At 38.7% G+C, this 24403-nt stretch overlaps 2 protein-coding genes across 2 annotated transcripts in view; both read left to right on the plus strand.

Annotated features, from left to right (window-relative positions):
* aldh1l2 (aldehyde dehydrogenase 1 family, member L2) overlaps nucleotides 1-23952 on the plus strand; it is a 38947-nt gene extending 14995 nt beyond the window's left edge. The window contains exons 11-23 of the mRNA XM_054739467.2: nucleotides 18448-18567; nucleotides 18679-18806; nucleotides 19036-19186; nucleotides 19287-19357; nucleotides 19441-19546; nucleotides 19683-19770; nucleotides 21059-21152; nucleotides 21240-21339; nucleotides 21681-21779; nucleotides 22220-22385; nucleotides 22637-22742; nucleotides 22834-23033; nucleotides 23665-23952. Coding sequence (XP_054595442.2) covers nucleotides 18448-18567; nucleotides 18679-18806; nucleotides 19036-19186; nucleotides 19287-19357; nucleotides 19441-19546; nucleotides 19683-19770; nucleotides 21059-21152; nucleotides 21240-21339; nucleotides 21681-21779; nucleotides 22220-22385; nucleotides 22637-22742; nucleotides 22834-23033; nucleotides 23665-23720 — 1485 coding nt within the window. The 3' untranslated portion in view covers nucleotides 23721-23952. The remainder of the gene's footprint in view (nucleotides 1-18447; nucleotides 18568-18678; nucleotides 18807-19035; nucleotides 19187-19286; nucleotides 19358-19440; nucleotides 19547-19682; nucleotides 19771-21058; nucleotides 21153-21239; nucleotides 21340-21680; nucleotides 21780-22219; nucleotides 22386-22636; nucleotides 22743-22833; nucleotides 23034-23664) is intronic.
* On the plus strand, nucleotides 800-17419 carry LOC139072252 (uncharacterized). The gene is made up of 17 exons (XM_070555853.1): nucleotides 800-873; nucleotides 1304-1476; nucleotides 4251-4413; nucleotides 4501-4693; nucleotides 5287-5331; nucleotides 6034-6078; nucleotides 9405-9449; nucleotides 10150-10194; nucleotides 10877-10921; nucleotides 11599-11676; nucleotides 12346-12390; nucleotides 13066-13110; nucleotides 13788-13832; nucleotides 14530-14574; nucleotides 15277-15321; nucleotides 16453-16653; nucleotides 17224-17419. Exons 1-17 carry the CDS (start codon nucleotides 800-802, stop codon nucleotides 17293-17295), a joined length of 1404 nt encoding a protein of 467 aa, XP_070411954.1. The 3' UTR covers nucleotides 17296-17419.
* Nucleotides 23953-24403: the final 451 nt, after the last annotated feature.

A 24403-nucleotide genomic window follows, 5' to 3' on the forward strand; every position in this document is an offset into this window, starting at 1 on the left:
ATCTTCACTATGCAGAATGATGTGTGTGCAGATTTTGATCCTTGAAGAGTTTATATTCATCTGTATTAATATAAATGCATCTGCAATCTACAGTTGAACTTAGAGATTCCTGCCGCTGTCATGTGATTCAGTATGATCATCAAGCTCAGTCTCGACTCAGTGAATTCCTAGAGAGTATTCTAAAGTATTCTGTAAATTCATTGGGAAATGGTTTTTTGGGGACCTATGCTACTATCAGAAGTTGTCTGCACCAGACCAGGGCCTGTGCTGCTAGCATAAACCAACTGAGCCTCACCAGGGCCTGCACTGCTGGCTGGACCCATAGGCATCACATAAGGGCCTGTACTGCCGGCTGGACCCATAGGCACCACACCAGGGCATGTGCTGCTGGCTGGACCCATAGGCATCACATCAGGGCCTGTACTGCTGGCTGGGGCAGTCTGCATCACACCAGGGCCTTTGCTGCCGGCTAAACCAACTGCATCTGTGTTGCTAGTGGAAGACATCAGCACCACACCAAGGCCTGTGTTTCTAGAAAAGCTCATCTGCAATACATCGGGTACTGTGCTGTTGATTGAAGCCGTCTACACCACATTGGTAAATGTGCTAGCAGAAGCCCACTGCTAGCAAGCCACCAGAACCTGAACTTCTGGCTGGAGCCTTACTTGCCATCCTAGGTTTGTGCAGCCTATTTAATTCAGCATCAACAATCATTGTGTGTTTTGGATAATGGCTTTTTAAAATAACTTTACTTTGCTTATTGGCTGTGGGGGGCCTTTGGACACTCAAATTCTCTAAGATGAGAACATTAAACAGTGTCCCCACTCTGCGAGACATGGCAGATCTACATGCGTCACTGCTGCTATACATCCTGTACAATTTCCAATGTATTTGAAACAGGACATTAATTTATCATTTGAACTACAGAAAGATTTACCTCATCTTCAAAACCTTCTTGCTTTGTAAAATTACAAAATTAATTATGAAAAATCCTGCTTTGTTTCAACATTTCACAAGTCAAAATCAATAAGTAATGTTACAAATCATAGACTTCTGATCGTCTTACTACTGCTCTAATCTGGTAATGTACAACCTAACCCAGGCCCTGAGCTGCAATGTAGTCAGACACCATCTGAATTTAAATCCTAAATTGAGCTGAAGATAGTTCATCTTAATGTGCGCAGCTTGTTATCCAAGGTGGATATTATCAACCACTTCTATTTATCATTTACGTAAACAATCTTAGTCTAAATGTGCCAGATGCAAACTTGCACTTCTATGCTGATGATACTGTTATTTACAGCTGTGGTTCAACTCTTGTCCAAGCCATTGACTCCTTGCAGAAAGCCTTTTTTGCTGTCCAGCACTCATTACTTCTGCTTAAACTTGTTCTCAACGCAGACAAAACAAAGCTCATGCTGTTTTCTAAATCAAGGAATTTGGCCCAAATAATCCCATCAGTAACCACTCTTGAAGGTAATAAAACAAGAGATGGTTCACATATATAAATATCTGGGGATTTTAATTGATGACTTGCTCACCTTCAAACCACATGTAGAGAATCTTGTGGAAAAACCTGAAGTTAAAACTGAGATTTTACTTTCAAAATAAGTTGTGTTTCTCTTTTAATACAAAGAAGCTGCTTGTTGCTGCAACATTCTTGCCTGTGCTGGATTATGGTGATATTCTATATATGAATGCTTCTGCTCAATGTCTTTGAATGGTTGATTCTGTGTATCATGCTTCTCTGAGGTTCATCACTAACCATAAATTTCAGACTCACCATTGTGAGTTATACTCTCAGGTAGGATGACCTGCTTTGTTAAGTCGGAGGAACTCTCATTTATACAGTTTTATATATAAGGCAATACTTGGGTTGCTGCCTTCTTATATATGTTCCCTGCTTGCAATGAAACATGCTGGTCGGTATTCTCTTTGTGCGCATGGTTACTTGTTGCTTTCTGCTCTATTTGCCCGAACTGAACTTGGTAAAAAAGCTTTTGTCCATTTAGCACCCTTGGCTTGGAACAAACTGCAGAAGGACTGGAAGATGACTGAATTCATTGCATTTAGTGCTTTTAAATCTAAACTACGAATCATTGAGCCCAAGTCCATAACATGAAACTGTTTCAATTAGATTGACTGTCATTTTAACTGACTTTTTATTTTTTTAATTGAATTTTATTTTATTTGTAGTCTTTCACTTATTGTTGCATGTGTTTGAGTAACCTCTGTAAATGTGAGACACCTGCTGCTGCCTATCTTGGCCAGGTCTCCCTTGAAAAAGAGGTTTTTAACCTCAATGGGATCTTCCTGGTTAAATAAAGGTTAATAAATAAATTGATGAAAAAAGTCAACTCTTCATTAATTATATTTTAAATTCAACTTACCTTATACTTTTTACAATATAGTATAAAATGCATATTGTTTCTTTAAACACTAATACACTATTAAAACTGCAGAATGCACAATTCCAGCTTCATTTAGTAATTCAATTAGTAGATAAAAGTGAGTAATTAAGTCATTTAATTAACTAAGCAACTGTAAATATCACAGTATGCAGCAGTACAATTCAATTTCAATTCAATTTTATTTATATAGCGCCAAATAACAAACAAAGTCACCTCAAGGCGCTTAATAGGTACCGAGAAAAACCCAATCATGTGACCACCTATGAGCAAGCACTTTGGCGACAGTGGGAAGGAAAAACTCCCTTTTAACAGGAAGTATATATATACAGGAGCTGTTTTACCTATTACAAATTGTAAACTATATATATATATATATATATAATAGTAATACAAACTGTATTAAAAAACTGTGTTACATGTGGAAGTATAAAGTATAATAGTAATACAAACTGTATTAAAAACTGTGTTACATGTGCAAGCAAAGTATAATAGTAATACAAACTGTATAAAAAACTGTTACATGTGCAAGTATAAAGTATAATAGTAATACATAAAGTATAATAGTAATACAAACTGTATAAAAACTGTGTTACATGTGCAAGTATAAAGTATAATAGTAATACATAAAGTATAATAGTAATACAAACTGTATAAAAACTGTGTTACATGTGCAAGTATAAAGTATAATAGTAATACAAACTGTATAAAAAAATGGTTTGTTGCATGTGCAAGCAAAGTATAAAGTACAATAATAGTAATGCAAACAGTATTAAAAAACTGTTACCAGACTGTAATTTATGTTATAAAGATGAATGCTGGTCAGCGGGTTGAATTTCTTGTATACAACTACGTCGCCTTGAGCAGTCTCGATCTGCTGCCAAGTTAAACCAGCGGATAGCATGTTTACATATGTCGTGGTCAGTGGAACTGCGGGAGATGGGATTTTTTTTCTCATAGAATCTGCAATCACAAAAGCAGATTTACATTTTAATCATCATCCATCACCACAATTTACTATTGTAACAGGCCACAATCTCCACTAATATCTTTCTGTAAGCAGAAAATAATTTGTCAACTAAAGCTCTGAATAATATTTCTTCTTTTATTAGACCAGCTTAAGAAGTAGCTCTACAAGTTTATATTGACGCTGTGTAGCGTTTATAAAAAGTGAAACGCTGGAAACAATACCTCAGTGTGTGAATAGCAAAGGTATGAACTGGCTGGTGGCAAGAGCTGTCGTAGTGGAGCACATATTGTTGACCCAGAAAAATGTGTGAACATTTTAAAATGGGTACTTACGCAGGAGCAGTGTTTTTGATGACATCTGGTTGAAAGACTTCTTCCCATTGACACCTTTCTGAAGCAGAGGCTGCTCACTTTATTTTATCTGGAAGTGACAAGCCTTGTTTAAAGGCCCAATGGATCAATGACTATAAAGGTATGTTATATGTTGTTCCTTATGGCTGCTGCATGAATATTACCGGAGCTGCAACTAATGTTTATTATAATATTTAGTAATATATAACAATTGTTTCAGTTTCCCTGAGGGAACCTCCCAAATTGATCAATAAAGTTATCTATCTAGATTAAAACTGTTTTACATTTCCATGTATTTCAAATTTATTGCAAAATATTTTAAATTTTTTTTTTATTATTGGTATTTATTTATTGTTTCAACTCATTTGTTGAATCCATGAACGTAAGCATCTAGATAATCCCCTCACAATTAAAACATTTTATGATTGTTTGTTCTGCATGTTTTGTCAGTGGCTGATCAGCTGCAGTAAACCTGATTTGGATTGTATTACTTAACACTACTTATTGAACATCTTGTATTAGGACATGGTGTATTTGCCTCTGAACCAATTGAAAAGGGATCCTTTGTGGTCGAGTACAGTGGGGAGCTTATCTCAGAACATGAACGGGACAAGCGGCAGAAAAAGTACACAGAAAAGCAAACTGCTTTCCTATTTGATTTTAAATGGAAAAATAACACATGGTGGTAAGTAAAGGCATATACAATATCAGTTGTTCTTCACAACATTATGTTTTTAGTGAAGAAATCATATGTTCTTTTCTTCACTTTTAGCATTGATGCCTCCCGTGAAGACGACTCACTTGGCCGGCTGGTTACTGATGACCACAAGTACCCAAACTGCAAGATGAAAGAGCTGGCAGTCCAGGATAAACCTCATCTCTGCTTGTTTGCTATTGACAATATCCAAGCAGAGAGTGAAATCACCCATGACTATGGAGAATCTATGTGGCCATGGCGAGCTCTGGTAAGCAAATCCTCTTTACAGATTGTGCAGTACAAGAAATGTTAAATATTAGTAGATGAAAACATAGATGGTTATTCTAGTTATGAAGACCAGAGTAGATCAGTGCTGGGTTTAGAGCTTTTATTAACAAAATTTGACATTTTTGTCCCTTTACACATGTTTTTGTCCATTTAACCTGAAGCTGATCAGTTTACATGATTGGATTTCTGGGGAAATAGATGGCTTTACATCAGTGTTGGGTTTAGAACTTTTATTGACAACAGCAGGAGAAGCTAGAAGTCAGGAACATGAACTCTACATGTGTTCAGTCATCATGTCCTCATATTGTTTCAAGCTGTGAAGGAGATGTGTGTGTTTCAGAATACGTTCTCATATGGTTGGACCAACAACTGTAGTGTGTGTGTGTTACACTGTCCTCATATTGTTGGGTAGCAGAACTGTACAGTGTTAATAGTTTCTATACAGTCTGATATAAGGAACTCAGATTCTTCTGTGAATAATATTCACTGAAACAAGTATGATCTGTAGTTAATTAACTAGTCAGGATTCATAGTACAGAATGTTTGACATTATATTGTTGTCTTTTGTTTCAGACGCCAAGTGTTGAGACCATGTCCCAACCTCCTACAGACCAAGAAGTGAGTGAAAAATTCATTTCATTCTTCCAACAGGTCACACATTATTTTTTGTATTTGAAATCAAGTATATGAGTCAGTTGGGCCTAGTGCATAAATGAAATGCACTTTGATTGTTTTAAAACAATCAGTATGAGTGAAAGTTTCCCCAAATCAACATTTGCATTAGGAGAAAGAAATTGTCTATACCATTTGTTAGTCCAAGCTTTCCCTTTAAGCATTTGCTTGATCTTTATTCTGACTAAATTTAATATTTTTGTCCTTTTACACATTTTTGTCCATTTAACATGAAGCTGATCAGTTAATATGATTGGATTTCTGGGGAATTAGATGGCTTTACATCAGTGTTGGGTTTAGAGCTTTTATTGACAACAGCAGGAGAAGCTAGAAGTCAGGAACATGAACTCTACATGTGTTCAGTCGTCATGTCCTCATATTGTTTCAAGCTGTGAAGGAGATGTGTGTGTTTCAGAATACGTCCTCATATGGTTGGACCAACAACTGTAGTGTGTGTGTTACACTGTCCTCATAGTGTTGGGTAGCAGAACTGTACAGTGTTAATAGTTTCTATACAGTCTGATATAAGGAACTCAGATTCTTCTGTGAATAATATTCACTGAAACAAGTATGATCTGTAGTTAATGAACTAGACAGGATTCATAGTACAGAATGTTTCTGACATTATATTGTTGTCTTTTGTTGCAGACACCAAGTGTTGAGACATTGTCCCAAACTCCTACAGACCAAGAAGTGAGTGAAAAATTGGAAGAAAAGTTATGAGCCACCAAAGCTGTTTTTGGAAACCGGCCTTCAAGTGAAACCACGCCCGGTGACCTTTGGGACATGGTTTGACCCCCTTAGGAATGTGCTATCATCATGAAACGTTCAGATCACTTACAACTCCATAGATTATACTTTCACGTGATGTTTCAGCCTGATTGGACCTTGTTTTCACACAAATGGACCCAGAAGTATGTGAAATTGGGCTTTGTGCGACATAATTCTGGGTGCCATTTAAAAACCAGATCTGAGCTCTCTAGGACATTCAGAAGAAAAGTTATAAGCCCGCAAATGTGTGTTAGGAACCACGCCTTTAAAGAACAAGTGATCCGATGACCTTTGTGACATCATTTGACCACATTAGGAATGAGCTATCATCATGAACCGTTGGAATCACTTATAACTCAATAGATTCTACCTTCCTGTGATGTTTCAGCCTGATTGAAGCTTTGTCAGAGAACTGAACCCTGAAATATGTGAATTTGTGCTTTGTGCGACATAATTCTGGGTGCCATTTAAAACCCATAAGTGGTAATGACTCCATTCCTTCTGTTCCAGATATAGACCATTACTTGGAGTATTTTAAAATCAACCTGACCTCTCTAGGATATTCTGAAGCCAAGTTATAAGCCCACAAAGGTGTAACCGGACACTACCTGACTATATCCAATTGGACACGCGTCCCGAAAGGGCCCTCGAAAAGGTCCGACGGCCGCAATTTCGACGTGCTTCGATGAGATGGTAGCCGGGATGCACCACAAACAATTTCGTGCGGCTACGCCTGACTGAATTCAAACGGCGGCCCGAAAGTGTGAAAATTTAGCTCAGGCTTTGTTTGCGGCCTTCTGTCACTTGAGACCCTTTTCGTCTGCCGTTCAGCCCACGTTGGTCCGAGGCGCCCGAAAATTCTTCTGGTGCATCCCACCACTGGCCCGAACCACAGAATTTGAATTTGTGCCGGTCGCATCGTGTAAAGCGTCCGTTTGGGGCCGGACGGCAGTGTTCCCTCCTTTTTTGCCATGTGCTCGGCAAAGTGGCATTTCTCAACCGATTTTAACAAAACAAACATTGATTTGGCATGCTGCCGTCACCCCGAACTAGCCCAGGCAGTTTGGTAGCCGTAGCTCGTTGTTCCGGTGCTTTTCTGAACCCTAGGTCGCCAGAGGTCACGCTCTTTTTTGGCCACAGCTCCTCAAGCAAACGCCCGATCCGTCCCGTTTTTGGAGAGGTGGTCCCCGTGGTGCCAAGCAATCATAATCCGCTGTCAAAATTGAAAAGAAAAAAAAAGTCGCTTCCGAGTTAGGCCAAAAAATGTCCTCTGAGACGTAATGCCTCAAAGAGGACTTGTGTTTTGCTGTTACAAAGTGGAAAAAAAAAGTTCTGCTGGTGCCAGCGGCGCCATCTTCGGATATGTGGTTCGGGGGCCAAGCACTAGTCCACCCGAGGTGGTTTGGTGGCAAAATATTTTGTGGTTCCGGAGATATAGCCCCCCCAAAGCGCGCGATTTTTGCAAGTTTGCAATGGCGCAATTCTAGCGCCGTGAGGGCTATCAAAAAGGCGAGTAGATTTTTGCTCTCGTACCGGACTTCCGAACCAGAGAGTGAATTTTTTTTGACTGCGCCCCCTAGTGGCCGAACTCGGTCAGTGAGCGACGTAGCGTGACGCATCTTAGAAATTATGATTCGGCATGTGCTTATTTACAACATATGTGAATTTCATGTCCCTACGTAGAATTTAACTATTTTTAATTAATTAAAAGCAACGGACAAAACCCTAGGCCCCAAATGAAGCCTGGCCAAGATTTGAGCCCCTTTTTGGCTGCCGTTCGGCCATCGTTGATCCGAGGCTCACGAACATTTTTTTGTTTTACCCCAGTGCTGGTCCGAACCATAGATTTCAAATTTGTGTCGGTCGCATCGTGTTAAGTGTCCGTTTGGGGCCGGATGGCACTTTTCTCGCCTTTTTTGCCGTGCTCGGCAAAGTGGCATTTCTCAACCGATTTTCACCAAACAAACGTCGATTTGGCACGCCGCCGTCACCCCGAGCTAGCCCAGGCAGTTTGGTAGCTGTAGCTCATTGTTCTGGTGCTGTTCTGGGTCAGAGGTCAGAAAAAATGATGGATTTCAGCTGAAAAACAGGGTTCTCTTCAACCTACAGACTTGCAACTGATATGCTCCTTGACCTCACATGTCCAACATATGTTAATTTCAGACAGATTGGAGCTTGTATCACAGATATGCAACCAGAAATATGTGAAATTGTGCTTGGTGCAACATAATTCTGTGTCCCATTTTAAAACCATAAGAGCTAATAGGGGCTGTTAATTGGAGTAATTTAAAACCAAGCTGATCTCTCTAGGACATTCAGAAGCCAAGTTATAAGCCCCCAAAGCTGTTTTTGTAAGCAGGCCTTTAAGGCATAAGTGATCCGGTGACCTTTGTGACATCATTTGACCCCATTAGGACTGAGCTATCATCATGAAACGTTGGAATCACTTATAACTCAATAGATTCTACTTTCCTGTGATTTTTCAGCCTGATTGAAGATTTTTTCAGTGAACTGGACCCAGAATAATGTGAAATTGTGCTTGGGGCTATCATCATGAAACGTTCAGATCACTTACAACTCAATAGATCTTCATTCTTCCAACAGGTCACACATTATTTTTTGTATTTGGAATCAAGTATATGAGTCAGTTGGGCCTAGTGCATGAATGAAATGCACGTTGATTGTATTAAAACAATCAGTTTGAGTGAAAGTTTCCCCAAATCAACAAACGCATTAAGAGAAAGAAATTGTCTATACCATTTGTTAGTCCAAACTTCCCCTTTAAGCATTTGCTTGATCTTTATTCTGTCTAAATTTAATATTTTTGCCCTTTTACACATGTTTTTGTCCATTTAACCTGAAGCTGATCAGTTTACATGATTGGATTTCTGGGGAAATAGATGGCTTTACATCAGTGTTGGGTTTAGAGCTTTTATTGACAACAGCAGATGTTAGAAGTCAGGAACATGAACTTTACATGTGTTCAGTCGTCATGTCCTCGTATTGTTTCAAGCTGTGAAGGAGATGTGTGTGTTTCAGAATACGTCCTCATATGGTTGGACCAACAACTGTAGTGTGTGTGTTACACTGTCCTCATATTTTTGGGTAGCAGAACTGTACAGTGTTAATAGTTTCTATACAGTCTGATATAAGGAACTCAGATTCTTCTGTGAATTATATTCACTGAAATAAGAATGATCTGTAGCTAATGAACTAGTCAGGATTTACATTGTTGTCTTTTGTTTCAGACACCAAGTGTTGAGACCATGTCCCAAACTCCTACAGACCAAGAAGTGAGTGAAAAATCCACTTCATTCTTCCAACAGGTCACACATTAATTTTTGTGTTTGGAATCAAGTATATGAGTCAGTTGGGCCTAGTGCATAAATGAAATGCACTTTGATTGTGTTAAAACAATCAGTTTGAGTGAAAGTTTCCCCAAATCAACATTAGCATTAGGAGAAAGAAATTGTCTATACCATTTGTTAGTCCAAACTTTCCCTTTAAGCATTTGCTTGATCTTTATTCTAACTAAATTTAATATTTTTGTCCTTTTACACATGTTTTTCTCCATTTAACCTAAAGCTGATCAGTTAATATGATTGGATTTCTGGGGAAATAGATAGCTTTACGTCAGTGTTGGGTTTAGAGCTTTTATTGACAACAGCAGGAGAAGCTAGAAGTCAGGAACATGAACTCTACATGTGTTCAGTCGTCATGTCCTCATATTGTTTCAAGCTGTGAAGGAGATGTGTGTTTCAGAATAGGTCCTCATATGGTTGGACCAACAACTGTAGTGTGTGTGTTACACTGTCCTCATATTGTTGGGTAGCAGAACTGTACAGTGTTAATAGTTTCTATACAGTCTGATATAAGGAACTCAGATTCTTCTGTGAATAATATTCACTGAAACAAGTATGATCTGTAGTTAATGAACTAGTCAGGATTTATAGTACAGAATGTTTGACATTATATTGTTGTCTTTTGTTTCAGACGCCAAGTGTTGAGACCATGTCCCAACCTCCTACAGACCAAGAAGTGAGTGAAAAATTCATTTCATTCTTCCAACAGGTCACACATTATTTTTTGTATTTGAAATCAAGTATATGAGTCAGTTGGGCCTAGTGCATAAATGAAATGCACTTTGATTGTTTTAAAACAATCTGTTTGAGTGAAAGTTTCCCCAAATCAACACTAGCATTAGGAGAAAGAAATTGTCTATACCATTTGTTAGTCCAAGCTTTCCCTGTAAGCATTTGCTTGATCTTTATTCTGACTAAATTTAATATTTTTGTCCTTTTACACATGTTTTAGTCCATTTAACCTGAAGCTGATCAGTTAATATGATTGGATTTCTGGGGAAATAGATGGCTTTACATCAGTGTTGGGTTTAGAGCTTTTATTGACAACAGCAGGAGGAGCTAGAAGTCAGGAACATGAACTCTACATGTGTTCAGTCGTCATGTCCTCATATTGATTCAAGCTGTAAAGGAGATGTGTGTGTTTCAGAAAACATCCTCATATGGTTGGACCAACAACTGTAGTGTGTGTGTGTTACACTGTCCTCATATTGTTGGGTAGCAGAACTGTACAGTGTTATTAGTTTCTATACAGTCTGATATGAGGAACTCAGATTCTTCTGTGAATAATGTTCACTGAAACAAGTATGATCTGTAGCTAATGAACTAGTCAGGATTTACATTGTTGTCTTTTGTTTCAGACACCAAGTGTTGAGACCACGTCCCAACCTCCTACAGACCAAGAAGTGAGTGAAAATTCACTTCATTCTTCCAACAGGTCACACATTATTTTTTGTATTTGAAATCAGGTATATGAGTCAGTTGGGCCTAGTGCATAAATGAAATGCACTTTGATTGTTTTAAAACAATCAGTTTGAGTGAAAGTTTCCCCAAATCAACATTAGCATTAGGAGAAAGAAATTGTCTATACCATTTGTTAGTCCAAACTTTCCCTTTAAGCATTTGCTTGATATTTGTTCTGACTAAGTTTAATATTTTTGTCCTTTTACACATGTTTTTGTCCATTTAACCTGAAGCTGATCAGTTAATATGATTGGATTGCTGGGGAAATAGATGGCTTTACATCAGTGTTGGGTTTAGAGCTTTTATTGACAACAACAGGAGAAGCTAGAAGTCAGGAACATGAACTCTACATGTGTTCAGTCGTCATGTCCTCATATTGTTTCAAGCTGTGATGGAGATGTGTGTTTCAGAATACGTCCTCATATGGTTGGACCAACAACTGTAGTGTGTGTGTTACACTGTCCTCATATTGTTGGGTAGCAGAACTGTACAGTGTTAATAGTTTCTATACAGTCTGATATGAGGAACTCAGATTCTTCTGTGAATTATATTCACTGAAACAAGTATGATCTGTAGTTAATGAACTAGTCAGGATTTACATTGTTGTCTTTTGTTTCAGACACCAAGTGTTGAGACCATGTCCCAACCTCCTACAGACCAAGAAGTGAGTGGAAAATCCACTTCATTCTTCCAACAGGTCACACATTATTTTTTGTATTTGAAATCAAGTATATGAGTCAGTTGGGCCTAGTGCATAAATGAAATGCACTTTGATTGTTTTAAAACAATCAGTTTGATTGAAAGTTTCCCCAAATCAACATTTGCATTAGGAGAAAGAAATTATCTATACCATTTTTTAGTTCAAACTTTCCCTTTAAGCGTTTGCTTGATCTTTATTCTGACTAAATTTAATATTTTTGTCTTTTTACACATGTTTTTGTCCATTTAACCTGAAGCTGATCAGTTAACATGATTGGATTTCTGGGGAAATAGATGGCTTTACATCAGTGTTGGGTTTAGAGCTTTTATTGACAACAGCAGGAGAAGCTAGAAGTCAGGAACATGAACTCTACATGTGTTCAGTCGTCATGTCCTCATATGGTTTCAAGCTGTGAAGGAGATGTGTGTTTCAGAATACGTCCTCATATGGTTGGACCAACAACTGTAGTGTGTGTGTTACACTGTCCTCATATTGTTAGGTAGCAGAACTGTACAGTGTTAATAGTTTCTATACAGTCTGATATAAGGAACTCAGATTCTTCTGTGAATAATATTCACTGAAACAAGTATGATCTGTAGTTAATGAACTAGTCAGGATTCATAGTACACAATGTTTCTGACATTATATTGTTGTCTTTTGTTTCAGACACCAAGTGTTGAGACCATGTCCCAAACTCCTACAGACCAAGAAGTGAGTGAAAAATCCACTTCATTCTCCCAACAGGTCACACATTAATTTTTGTGTTTGGAATCAAGTATATGAGTCAGTTGGGCCTAGTGCATAAATGAAATGCACTTTGATTGTATTAAAACAATCAGTTTGATTGAAAGTTTCCCCAAATCAATATTTGCATTAGGAGAAAGAAATTATCTATACAATTTGTTAGTCCAAACTTTCCCTTTAAGCATTTGCTTGATCTTTATTCTGACTAAATTTAATATTTTTGTCTTTTTACACATGTTTTTGTCCATTTAACCTGAAGCTGATCAGTTAATATGATTGGATTTCTGGGGAAATAGATGGCTTTACATCAGTGTTGGGTTTAGAGCTTTTATTGACAACAGCAGAAGCTAGAAGTCAGGAACATGAACTCTACATGTGTTCAGTCGTCATGTCCTCATATTGTTTCAAGCTGTGAAGGAGATGTGTGTTTCAGAATATGTCCTCATATGGTTGGACCAACAACTGTAGTGTGTGTGTTACACTGTCCTCATATTGTTGGGTAGAAGAACTGTACAGTGTTAATAGTTTCTATACAGTCTGATATAAGGAACTCAGATTCTTCTTTGAATTATATTCACTGAAACAAGTATGATCTGTAGTTAGTGAACTAGTCAGGATTTACATTGTTGTCTTTTGTTTCAGACACCAAGTGTTGAGACCATGTCCCAACCTCCTACAGACCAAGAAGTGAGTGAAAATTCACTCCATTCTTCCAACAGGTCACACATTATTTTTTGTATTTGAAATCAAGTATATGAGTCAGTTGGGCCTAGTGCATAAATGAAATGCACTTTGATTGTTTTAAAACAATCAGTTTCAGTGAAAGTTTCCCCAAATCAACATTAGCATTAGGAGAAAGAAATTGTCTATACCATTTGTTAGTCCAAACTTTCCCTTTAAGCATTTGCTTGATATTTGTTCAGACTAAGTTTAATATTTTTGTCCTTTTACACATGTTTTTGTCCATTTAACCTGAAGCTGATCAGTTAATATGATTGGATTTCTGGGGAAATAGATGGCTTTACATCAATGTTGGGTTTAGAGCTTTTATTGACAACAACAGGAGAAGCTAGAAGTCAGGAACATGAACTCTACATGTGTTCAGTCGTCATGTCCTCATATTGTTTCAAGCTGTGAAGGAGATGTGTGTTTCAGAATACGTCCTCATATGGTTGGACCAACAACTGTAGTGTGTGTGTTACACTGTCCTCATATTGTTGGGTAGCAGAACTGTACAGTGTTAATAGTTTCTATACAGTCTGATATAAGGAACTCAGATTCTTCTGTGAATTATATTCACTGAAACAAGTATGATCTGTAGTTTATGAAATAGTCAGGATTTACATTGTTGTCTTTTGTTTCAGACACCAAGTGTTGAGACCATGTCCCAACCTCCTACAGACCAAGAAGTGAGTGAAAATTCACTTCATTCTTCCAACAGGTCACACATTATTTTTTGTATTTGAAATCAAGTATATGAGTCAGTTGGGCCTAGTGCATAAATGAAATGCACTTTGATTGTTTTAAAACAATCAGTTTGAGTGAAAGTTTCCCCAAATCAACATTAGCATTAGGAGAAAGAAATTGTCTATACCATTTGTTAGTCCAAACTTTCCCTTTAAGCATTTGCTTGATATTTGTTCTAAGTTAAATATTTTTATCCTTTTGCACATGTTTTTGTCCATTTAACCTGAAGCTGATCAGTTAATATGATTGGATTTCTGGGGAAATAGATGGCTTTACATCAGTGTTGGGTTTAGAGCTTTTATTGACAACAACAGGAGAAGCTAGAAGTCAGGAACATGAACTCTACATGTGTTCAGTCGTCATGTCCTCATATTGTTTCAAGCTGTGAAGGAGATGTGTGTTTCAGAATACGTCCTCATATGGTTGGACCAACAACTGTAGTGTGTGTGTTACACTGTCCTCATATTGTTGGGTAGCAGAACTGTACAGTGTTAATAGTTTCTATGCAGTCTGATATAAGGAACTCAGATTCTTCTGTGAATAATATTCACTGAAACAAGTATGATCTGTAGTTAATGAACTAGTCAGGATTCATAGTACAGAATGTTTCTGACATTATATTGTTGTCTTTTGTTGCAGACACCAAGTGTTGAGACCATGTCCCAAACTCCTACAGACCAAGAAGTGAGTGAAAAATCCACTTCATTCTTCCAACAGGTCACACATTAATTTTTGTGTTTGGAATCAATTAGATGAGTCAGTTGGGCCTAGTGCATAAATGAAATGCACTTTGATTGTATTAAAACAATCAGTTTGATTGAAAGTTTCCCCACATCAACATTTGCATTAGGAGAAAGAAATTATCTATACCATTTGTTAGTCCAAACTTTCCCTTTAAGCATTTGCTTGATCTTTATTCTGACTAAATTTAATATTTTTGTCTTTTTACACATGTTTTTGTCCATTTAACCTGAAGCTGATCAGTTAATATGATTGGATTTCTGGGGAAATAGATGGCTTTACATCAGTGTTGGGTTTAGAGCTTTTATTGACAACAGCAGGAGAAGCTAGAAGTCAGGAACATGAACTCTACATGTGTTCAGTCGTCATGTCCTCATATGGTTTCAAGCTGTGAAGGAGATGTGTGTTTCAGAATACGTCCTCATATGGTTGGACCAACAACTGTAGTGTGTGTGTTACACTGTTCTCATATTGTTGGGTAGCAGAACTGTACAGTGTTAATAGTTTCTATACAGTCTGATATAAGGAGCTCAGATTCTTCTGTGAATAATATTCACTGAAACAAGTATGATCTGTCGTTAATGAACTAGTCAGGATTCATAGTACAGAATGTTTCTGACATTATATTGTTGTCTTTTGTTGCAGACACCAAGTGTTGAGACCATGTCCCAAACTCCTACAGACCAAGAAGTGAGTGAAAAATCCACTTCATTCTTCCAACAGGTCACACATTAATTTTTGTGTTTGGAATCAAGTGCATGAGTCAGTTGGGCCTAGTGCATAAATGAAATGCACTTTGATTGTTTTAAAACAATCAGTTTGAGTGAAGGTTTCCCCAAATCAACAAAAGCATTAAGAGAAAGAAATTGTCTATACCATTTGTTAGTCCAAACTTTCCCTTTAAGCATTTGCTTGATCTTTATTCTGACTAAATTTAATATTTTTGTCCTTTTACACATGTTTTTGTCCATTTAACCTGAAGCTGATCAGTTAATATGATTGGATTTCTGGGGAAATAGATGGCTTTACATCAGTGTTGGGTTTAGAGCTTTTATTGACAACAGCAGGAGATGTTAGAAGTCAGGAACATGAACTCTACATGTATTCAGTCGTCATGTCCTCATATTGTTTCAAGCTGTGAAGGAGATGTGTGTGTTTCAGAATACATCCTCATATGGTTGGACCAACAACTGTAGTGTGTGTGTTACACTGTCCTCATATTGTTGAGTAGCAGAACTGTACAGTGTAAATAGTTTCTATACAGTCTGATATAAGGAACTCAGATTCTTCTGTGAATAATATTCACTGAAACAAGTATGATCTGTAGTGAATGACCCTCAACAACACAAAGGTATCTTGACTTGCCCAGTGTGTGATAATTTCTTTAAGTTTTGAGACTGGAGACAGTTATTAGGTTCCTGATAGTCATGTTAGATGGGCTTAAGGGACAGCAGTGTATAAAATAGAAAGAATGGTAGACACCATTCATTAATATGGTACTAAGAGATCTAGATACATTGAAGTCTGGCAAAATGCATAAATAATTAATATAAAGGCAAATATTAAATACAAGGATTAGGAGGTCCACTTCTGTGAGATTAGGCACACAATTTGAGAGGTAGTGCATGCAAGTAATGTGTTCGTAGGGAGATGCCTGAGTATTGATGAGTATTATTAGTAGATTATGTTCACATGTAAAATATTCATATCAAATGTAAAATTACACACTGCCCACTTCTGACTTTCCCTACAATGCAAACAAAAAAGCAAACAAACCTATTGCATGCATTAATTCTCATATTTCACTGTTACTTTTCAAAGGCTCAAGAACCAAGAAATCTGGGAACCAAAGCCAGACACTTTACTCAGCTTCCCTGGACATTATGGAGGGCACTTCTGCCTCAACCACCCTGGACAATATGGAGGGCACTTCTGCCTCAACCACCCTGGACAATATGGAAGGCACTTCTGCCTCAACCACCCTGGACCGCAAAAACATCAGCAACACTGCACCAAGAAAGGGTAAAGTTACCCATATACAAAATGTTTTAAGTGAATATACTTGTTATCAATAGATATCTTTATTCTTTTCAGGCATGACACTATTAAGAGCTTTTATCATAATCCGTTTCATCTTCTTTGATTCCCAGCAGAACACAGCACTTCAAATGGTTTATCCCAAGCATCCTTAAAGGAGCATTAAGCAATATCTTTTCACTGCTTTTTTAGGTTTAACTCTGTGCAGTGCTTTGGTCAGCTGACATGCTGTTTTTAAATGCGCTCTATAAATAAAATTGGATTGGATTGGATTGCTAGGTGTGCTGTTGTGCACTGCCTCTAAACCAAACCGAAGTCTATGGCTGGAGATCAACACAGAGAGGGGGATTGTGACTTCATGCTGTACTCCAGATGAAATTACATCTCTAATTCTTCACTTAGCCATTTTGTGATGAATTGTTGTTATTGCTCCTTTAAAGTGCTCCATTAGAAACTAAGGTTTAAGAACATTTTGTATTCACATTATAGACTAGAATATTTTCTCTTTTATATTACATTCGCATTAAGATATTTTTTTGTTTCCATTTATGACAGCTGGGAAGGCGAGGTGCAAGTGGACAGATGATGAAGTCAAGGCTGTTGAGCGGCACTTGCTTCATTTCATAACAAGCTGCAAAGTACCTGACAAAAAGGAATGTGACTCCTGCATCCAAGCAGAGCCGGCAGCTCTGAAAGGCAGAGACCGGGTTGCCGTAAAGTATTACATCCACAACAGGATCATAACATTAAAACGAAAGATGAATAAATAAAATTATAAAATGCAGGTTCAGGAATGCTGCATCAGTTAAAATTAACTTTATTTTCATTTTATTTTTTTACATTTTTGACTTTGTCTTTTGGGTTACTAATGACCAAGTTACTCAGTCCTTTCTCCTGGTTTTTGCCATCATAAGTTCATGCGGTTTTCAGTTTAAACAAGCAAAGGATATAGTTTGTTACTCTCACAGTTATTTCAGTATTGCAGGTCTCCGCATTGCGTTGTTCTTACTCATAAATCTGTTTATGGGTGCATTTTGTAATAAAAATTAGAGAGGCAGATAATGTTCCATGTTTTTATTCACATAAACATTCACCGCAAAATGAGTTAATGCAATACAATATTAAGACTTAAAAAGTAGACTGACCACATTTTTGAGCTATGTCTCTTTTTAAGTCTCTATACAGCTCAGATTTACTGTGTTGTATTAACCCATGAATGTCTGATATTTCAGTCAGAAGTTACCTGACTGGTCATCGTTACTATTGTACATCTATGCCTATTATATTGTAATTTCAAAAACCTGTAACAAGAGCCAAGCTGAAAATACAGATGCTAGCCTTACCAGGTCCTTATAAGTCATGTATACCTGAAAATTGTGTGTGTAGCCATGGGCTTCAAAATTCACCTAAACATGAAATATCAGTGTGTGACCTTATGGTACTCATAAGTCACATAAACCTGACAGTGTCCTCACAAGTAGCATTAAATTCAGGTTTGACCAAAATTTTGCCCTAGCCAAAATCTCAACAGATGGGCGTGTTCCTGGAAGCATGGGTCAAACTTTTTGTGATTCCCATGCCTCTAGGCCCTTCGGAAAGGCACGTTCCCATTTGTCACCTTTTTGTCATAGGTACTGATATGTCATGAAAACACGTGTGTGTGTGTGTGTGTGTGTGTGTGTGTGTGTGTGTGTGTGTGTGTGTGTGTGTGTGTGTGTGTGTGTGTGTGGAGTCCTTTCACATGAATCTGAAATGATTCATGCTTTTCTTCTCGCCCAGGTCACCAAAGAAATAAACAACATGACAGTGAAGATGCCCTATCAGTGTTTTATTAATGGCAGGTTTGAGGATGCAGGAGACGGCAAGAGCTACGATACCATCAACCCTACGGACGGATCTGTAAGGCCCAGGATTCTTTTTTATTTAGTTTTTTTATTGCACACCTCGAAACCTGGCTCAGCGTGCTTCTCCTCTAACCTGAACCTTACAAACAGAACCTTTTTCACCCAGGCGATCTGCAAGGTGTCCTACGCCTCGGTGGAAGATGTGGACCGAGCCGTGGCTGCTGCCAAAGAGTCTTTTGAAAATGGACCATGGGGCAAGATGAACCCCAGAGATAGAGGAAGTCTGCTGTACAAGTACGTGGGGATCACGCTTTCATTCCTTCGTTGTTGTTTGAGCGCTCAGGTCCTTAGATCTCTAACGGCTTCTGACTCAGACTCTCTCACTCATGTCAGACGGACGCAGCTTTCTGGGTGCAGAGATGTTTTAGACGTGTTTAGATCTGTTCTGCATAAACTAGAAGCCGTTGACCTGTGTAAGCATGTGTGCTGCTGAAACATCCCCTGATGTGCTGCTGACCTCCAGGCTAGCAGACCTTATGGAGGAACACCAGGAGGAGTTGGCAACCATCGAGAGCATCGACTCTGGAGCTGTGTACACATTGGCCCTGAAGACACACGTAGGCATGTCCATCCAGACTTTCCGCTACTTTGCAGGCTGGTGTGACAAAATCCAGGTTGGATAATGTTCCATTTGGATCATCACAGCAAAACAATGTTTAATCAGCTTCATCTTGTTAAAAATGAGTGCAACTGTTTTTCTCTGGCTTGTGGCAGGGCAAGACCATCCCTATCAATCAAGCCAGGCCCAACCGCAACCTGACCTTCACCAGGAAAGAACCTTTAGGGTAGAGATCTACTCTTAAATCATCTAAACATCTTGTTAGTTTCTGTCTACAGTCATTTACTCCAGTTTTTTGGTCTGTGGCAGAGTTTGTGCTATAGTTATCCCCTGGAACTACCCTCTCATGATGCTGGCCTGGAAGAGCGCTGCCTGTCTTGCAGCTGGAAACACGCTAGTTCTAAAACCTGCACAGGTAAGCATGTTTTGCTTAGGAAAAAAAAATATAAACCATTCTTGTTTTGTGTTATTTCTCTGTGTCAGTGCTAGAAAGCTGCTTGCACATGAATCTAAAATGACCTCTGGGATGAATCCATTCACTTCTTCTACAGGTGACCCCGTTGACTGCATTGAAATTCGCTGAGCTTTCTGTGAAAGCTGGCATCCCTAAAGGAGTCATCAATATTTTACCTGGCTCAGGTAAACACGCGTTTTTCTTAAATGAGCTTTTATCAAAGCATTTTGACAGAAATGGGGCTGCAACAACGAATCGATAAAAATCGATGAAGAAATGTGTTGGCAACGCATTTAACAGTCAATGCGCACAGCTCACGGAGGCAACAGAGCAGACTGAGGCAGATCAGAAAGAGAGAGAAAGCCGGTGTATTGATGAGGAACGACAAACTTAGAACAGTAATTTGCTGCTACTGACGCACCATGTGCTAATCTAAGTGGTGTGGAGGAAAACAGAAACCAGCAAGACACAAAGGCAAAAACAGTTTGGGATCAAAAGTGCGAGAACAGTCAGATTAGCTAATGCTAGCAGGTAACAGGCTTATGATCAAGTGGGGTTCAGAAAACACACGATGGTTGTGAAACTAAGAACGTCTAAACTCTACACGCGTAAGACCTCACCATCCTGTTTATTCTTAGCTGTCTGCAGCGCTATGCAGCAGAACCACTGCCGACAGGTTCGAGTCTGCCCTTCTAAACACCGCTGCAGGATTATGGCAAGCCACTGTAGCATGTAATTCACTAACACAGCTGTCTGTGAACATTATTTAAACCGTATTTTGCCAAACGTTTTGCAGTAGATCTGAAATGTTATTAGCATTACCAGTAGTTTACTACTGAACCTGTTAATGAAATACTTAATAGTTTTACTGATCATCGTTTAAGTATGGATACATTTAGGTGATAGCATGTTGTTTTGCATGCTATTGGGCTGTTTTCTAATCACGTTTAGTTGTTAAATAAAGTAAAGGAAGGAGAGGAAAAATGTTTCCCTAGCAGTTTTTAACTGAGGAATTTACTTAATGACATTTGTGGGATATGTGGAGTCTTTTTGATCTGTAAAGCACTTTGAGTTACATTTTTTTTAATGAAAAGCACTTTATAAATAAAGTTTGATTTGATTTAAATTTTCCCATTCAATCCGATTAATCAAGTCGAGCCCCCATCCGATTAATCGATGATCCAAATAATCACTTCTTCCGGTAAGTTTTCTCATTATTTTTTGTTCGATCTGACCTCCAGGTGTCTAGAGTAGTTTTTAGATTTTGCTGACATTGTTTGAAGCACAGGTGACTGTAAACGAGAGAATTCAACACAATGTTCTGCTTTTCTCTGATTCACCGAGATACAAACAGAAACCTCCAACCGTCCTATCACTGCATTCGAGTAGAGCTGGTGCATGACAGGAGTTTCATTATTCCTCCAGTTTATTTAATTAAATTGTCTGTAATACTTTGTTGCATGTGTCCATCAGGTGGCATGGTAGGACAACGTTTGTCTGACCACCCAGACATTCGCAAGCTAGGCTTCACCGGCTCTACGCCGATCGGCAAGCAGATCATGAAGAGGTGAGAAGAGGCAGACTCGTCCTTTCTAGGTTTAGATCACTGACCAGCTTTATTTTTCACTCCATCTCTGTGGTTTTTCTCCCACAGCTGTGCTATCAGTAACCTGAAGAAGGTTTCCCTGGAGCTAGGAGGAAAGTCACCTCTCATCATCTTCAGTGACTGTGACATGGACAAGGCTGTCCGTATGGTGAGGGACATGTCCTCTTAAGCTCTGATTAGCTCACATTTCATAGACCAATAAATACGCACAGCAGATTTAATGAAGTACACATGGTTTTATGAGTTCATACATGTTGGAAAAACGATGTCAGAATAAAAAGAAAAACCTTCAACATACTCATTTTATTAAATGCCTTGAAACTTTCACAGAAAATTCCTCATATTTACCAGACCAAATGGCTAAATTACAGATGAAGATGTTAATTTTAAGGATTTTGGATGATTTTGTGAAAACGTCTTCTGAGCTTGTGGATGATCATAAAAATCTACACTTGTTCAGTGTGTGTGTGTGTGTGTGTGTTTCTATAGGGCATGAGTTCTGTGTTCTTCAACAAGGGTGAGAACTGCATCGCTGCAGGGCGTCTGTTTGTGGAGGAGTCGATACACGATGAGTTCATCAGTCGAGTGGTGGGTTATTGTTTACATATAAATTAATGTTTAATCAATCAAAGCTTTATTTATAAAGTGCCTTCCTGTCGGGAAGCCCAAGGCGCTGAACACGGTACATGAGAAAAAAAGGTAAAATCATTAAAGTAGAAAACAAATGGGTAAATCTTATAACCTTTCATTTCTAATTGAATGAAAATCTAGGGGTTAAACCCTGAGTGGTCCAGTTGCTTTAAGCAGAAATGTCTTGTTTTGTTAAATGAATTCTCTTAGTTTTTAGGTATATTGATAGAATGAAACGTTAGCACAGCAGCTAAAGATATTTCATGTATTTAGGTTTTTGTGATGGAGCACTTTGTGTTTTTTATCTCTCAAATGTGCTACATGAATGAAAGAAGAAATGACACAGCTGGGTGATATTTGAACTGGTATTTTTTAATGAATTTCTTCTACTGCACAAGGTGGAGGAGATTAAGAAAATGAAGATTGGAGACCCTCTGGATCGCTCCACGGACCACGGCCCCCAGAATCACAAAGCCCACCTGGACAAACTGCTGGAGTACTGTGAGGCGGGGGTGAAGGAGGGAGCCATGTTGGTGTATGGAGGTCGACAGGTGGACAGGCCAGGTGAATCTCAACCTTCTGACATTTCTACATCTAATGTGTTTGCTTCAGGTCCTTCAGATTATTGGATGGTAGAACGTTTCCTTATTCAGGGAGAATCTATGTGGGTGGGTGGGTGGATGGATGGATGGATGGATAAATTCAAGGATAAATGCATGGATGGATGTTTGCATGGGTTGGTGGGTTGGTGGGTGGGTGGATGGATGGGTGTGCATGGATGGATGAAGAATGAGTTTTGTTCTTCTTGTCTTCAGGCTTCTTCATGGAGCCAACAGTGTTCACCGATGTGGAGGACCACATGTTCATTGCTAAAGAGGAGTCCTTCGGTCCGGTCATGGTGGTGTCTAAATTCAAAACTGGGTCAGTGAGTCTGAATGCCGTTTTGTTCCAGAGCTTCGGTATAATCCCTAACATGCCCCGTCTTCCTCTGTTGACTCCTCCCACACGCCAGTGATGTGGATGGTGTGCTTCAGAGAGCCAACGACACCGAGTATGGCCTTGCCTCGGGGGTTTTCACACGTGACATCAACAAGGCCATGTATGTGAGTGAACGGCTGGAGGCAGGAACTGTGTTCGTTAACACGTACAACAAGACGGACGTGGCATCACCATTTGGAGGCTTCAAACAGTCGGGATTCGGCAAAGACCTGGGTTAGTATAAACTCCTTGGTTGTTTAAATATGGTCTTCGTTGCCTTGCTGCAAGCTGTTCCTGCATGTGACGACTGCAGCATCACTCAAAGCTGCTGCTATCACCATATAAATCAGGGATGTGTATTTCTGAAATTCTGGCGACACGATACATATCATGATACAGGGGAGGCGATACGACATCACGATACATTGCGATACATTCAGTCAGACGTTACAAGCAATTTTTTTTACTGAATTTATTGTAAGAATGTTCAATAAACAGTCCAAGCTGATACGTAACATGTTTAACATGAGGTCTCTGAACCATGATGGAGGGATTTACAGTTCAATGGTGGAAACAAAACCTGTTGCACACTGCTGCTAACTAGCGGGTGGCGACTGAATTGCACAAAACGAAAAGAAAATACACAAAAGTTTGCAAGTAAATTCTTTCAAGTATTAGATACACGGCTTTTGAATATCGATGTAATATTGCTAGAGGGAAAAATCGCGATATATTGCCATATCGATGTTTTCTTACATCCCTAATATAAATGATAGTTATAAAACACATACAGATGTTCTCCTTTATCCATGAATCACTAATAAAGCATCTGACCCAACAAGTCTCATCTCTGTCCCGCCCACAGGGGAGGACGCCCTCCTGGAATACCTCAAGACCAAAGCAGTGACTATTGAGTACTGATGCCCTGACTCTTCTAGCTCCGCTAAGACACATCTGTTGATGAAGAAACTCAGACATCCAGCATCAGTGTCTACCTGAACAGTGTCAGCGGGAACTGTAGGAACAGCTCCAGGGTTTGGGTGCTTTGACACACAACTTGGGGCAGGTGTTTGCCTCGTATCTTAACCCTTTGATGCATAATGGTCACTACAGTGGACAGGTACTCAAAATTGTTATTTGTTTTTGCTATTAAGCACAGCTGTTGAAGACTTTATTGTATGTGAGCCCCTCCATTTGGACTTCAGTAAGTCAAGCCAACATATTTCATGTTCAGAATGCACGCTGTCCACTGAGATGGACATGTAATAAATTATTTGTAAATTACCAAAATGTTACAAAAAATATTTGTTGAAATTTGTTTCATTCACACCTAAAGATGAATGAAAAAAATTTGTTTAAAAAATCATGGTTGAAGATTTCATAATTCATGCATCAGAGGGTTAAACAAGGTTAACATGTTCTTTCTTACACATCTGGTGGTCTCATGGAACATTTCACTTCTCTATAAATAAACATAAAAGACACATTTGGTTTGACACTACAACAGAGCATCGCTCCTAATGTTATTCTTTTTTTCTGCTTGAAACATCTCATGATGGTTCTACTTCAACACCTTTTCTGAGAGTTTTTTCTCCCTGGACAGA

The sequence above is a fragment of the Nothobranchius furzeri genome, chromosome 1 (genome assembly GCF_043380555.1).
Source record: "Nothobranchius furzeri strain GRZ-AD chromosome 1, NfurGRZ-RIMD1, whole genome shotgun sequence".
NCBI classification, from domain to species: domain Eukaryota; kingdom Metazoa; phylum Chordata; class Actinopteri; order Cyprinodontiformes; family Nothobranchiidae; genus Nothobranchius; species Nothobranchius furzeri.

What these genes read in the sequence shown, in the direction of transcription:
- LOC139072252 (XM_070555853.1), top strand. Translation starts at nt 800, where the DNA reads ATGAGAACATTAAACAGTGTCCCCACTCTGCGAGACATGGCAGATCTA. An exon ending in AAACTCCTACAGACCAAGAA is followed by an intron (nt 6,079 to 9,404) that starts GTGAGTGAAAAA and finishes CTTTTGTTTCAG; the next exon opens with ACACCAAGTGTTGAGACCAT. An exon ending in CAACACTGCACCAAGAAAGG is followed by an intron (nt 16,654 to 17,223) that starts GTAAAGTTACCC and finishes CATTTATGACAG; the next exon opens with CTGGGAAGGCGAGGTGCAAG.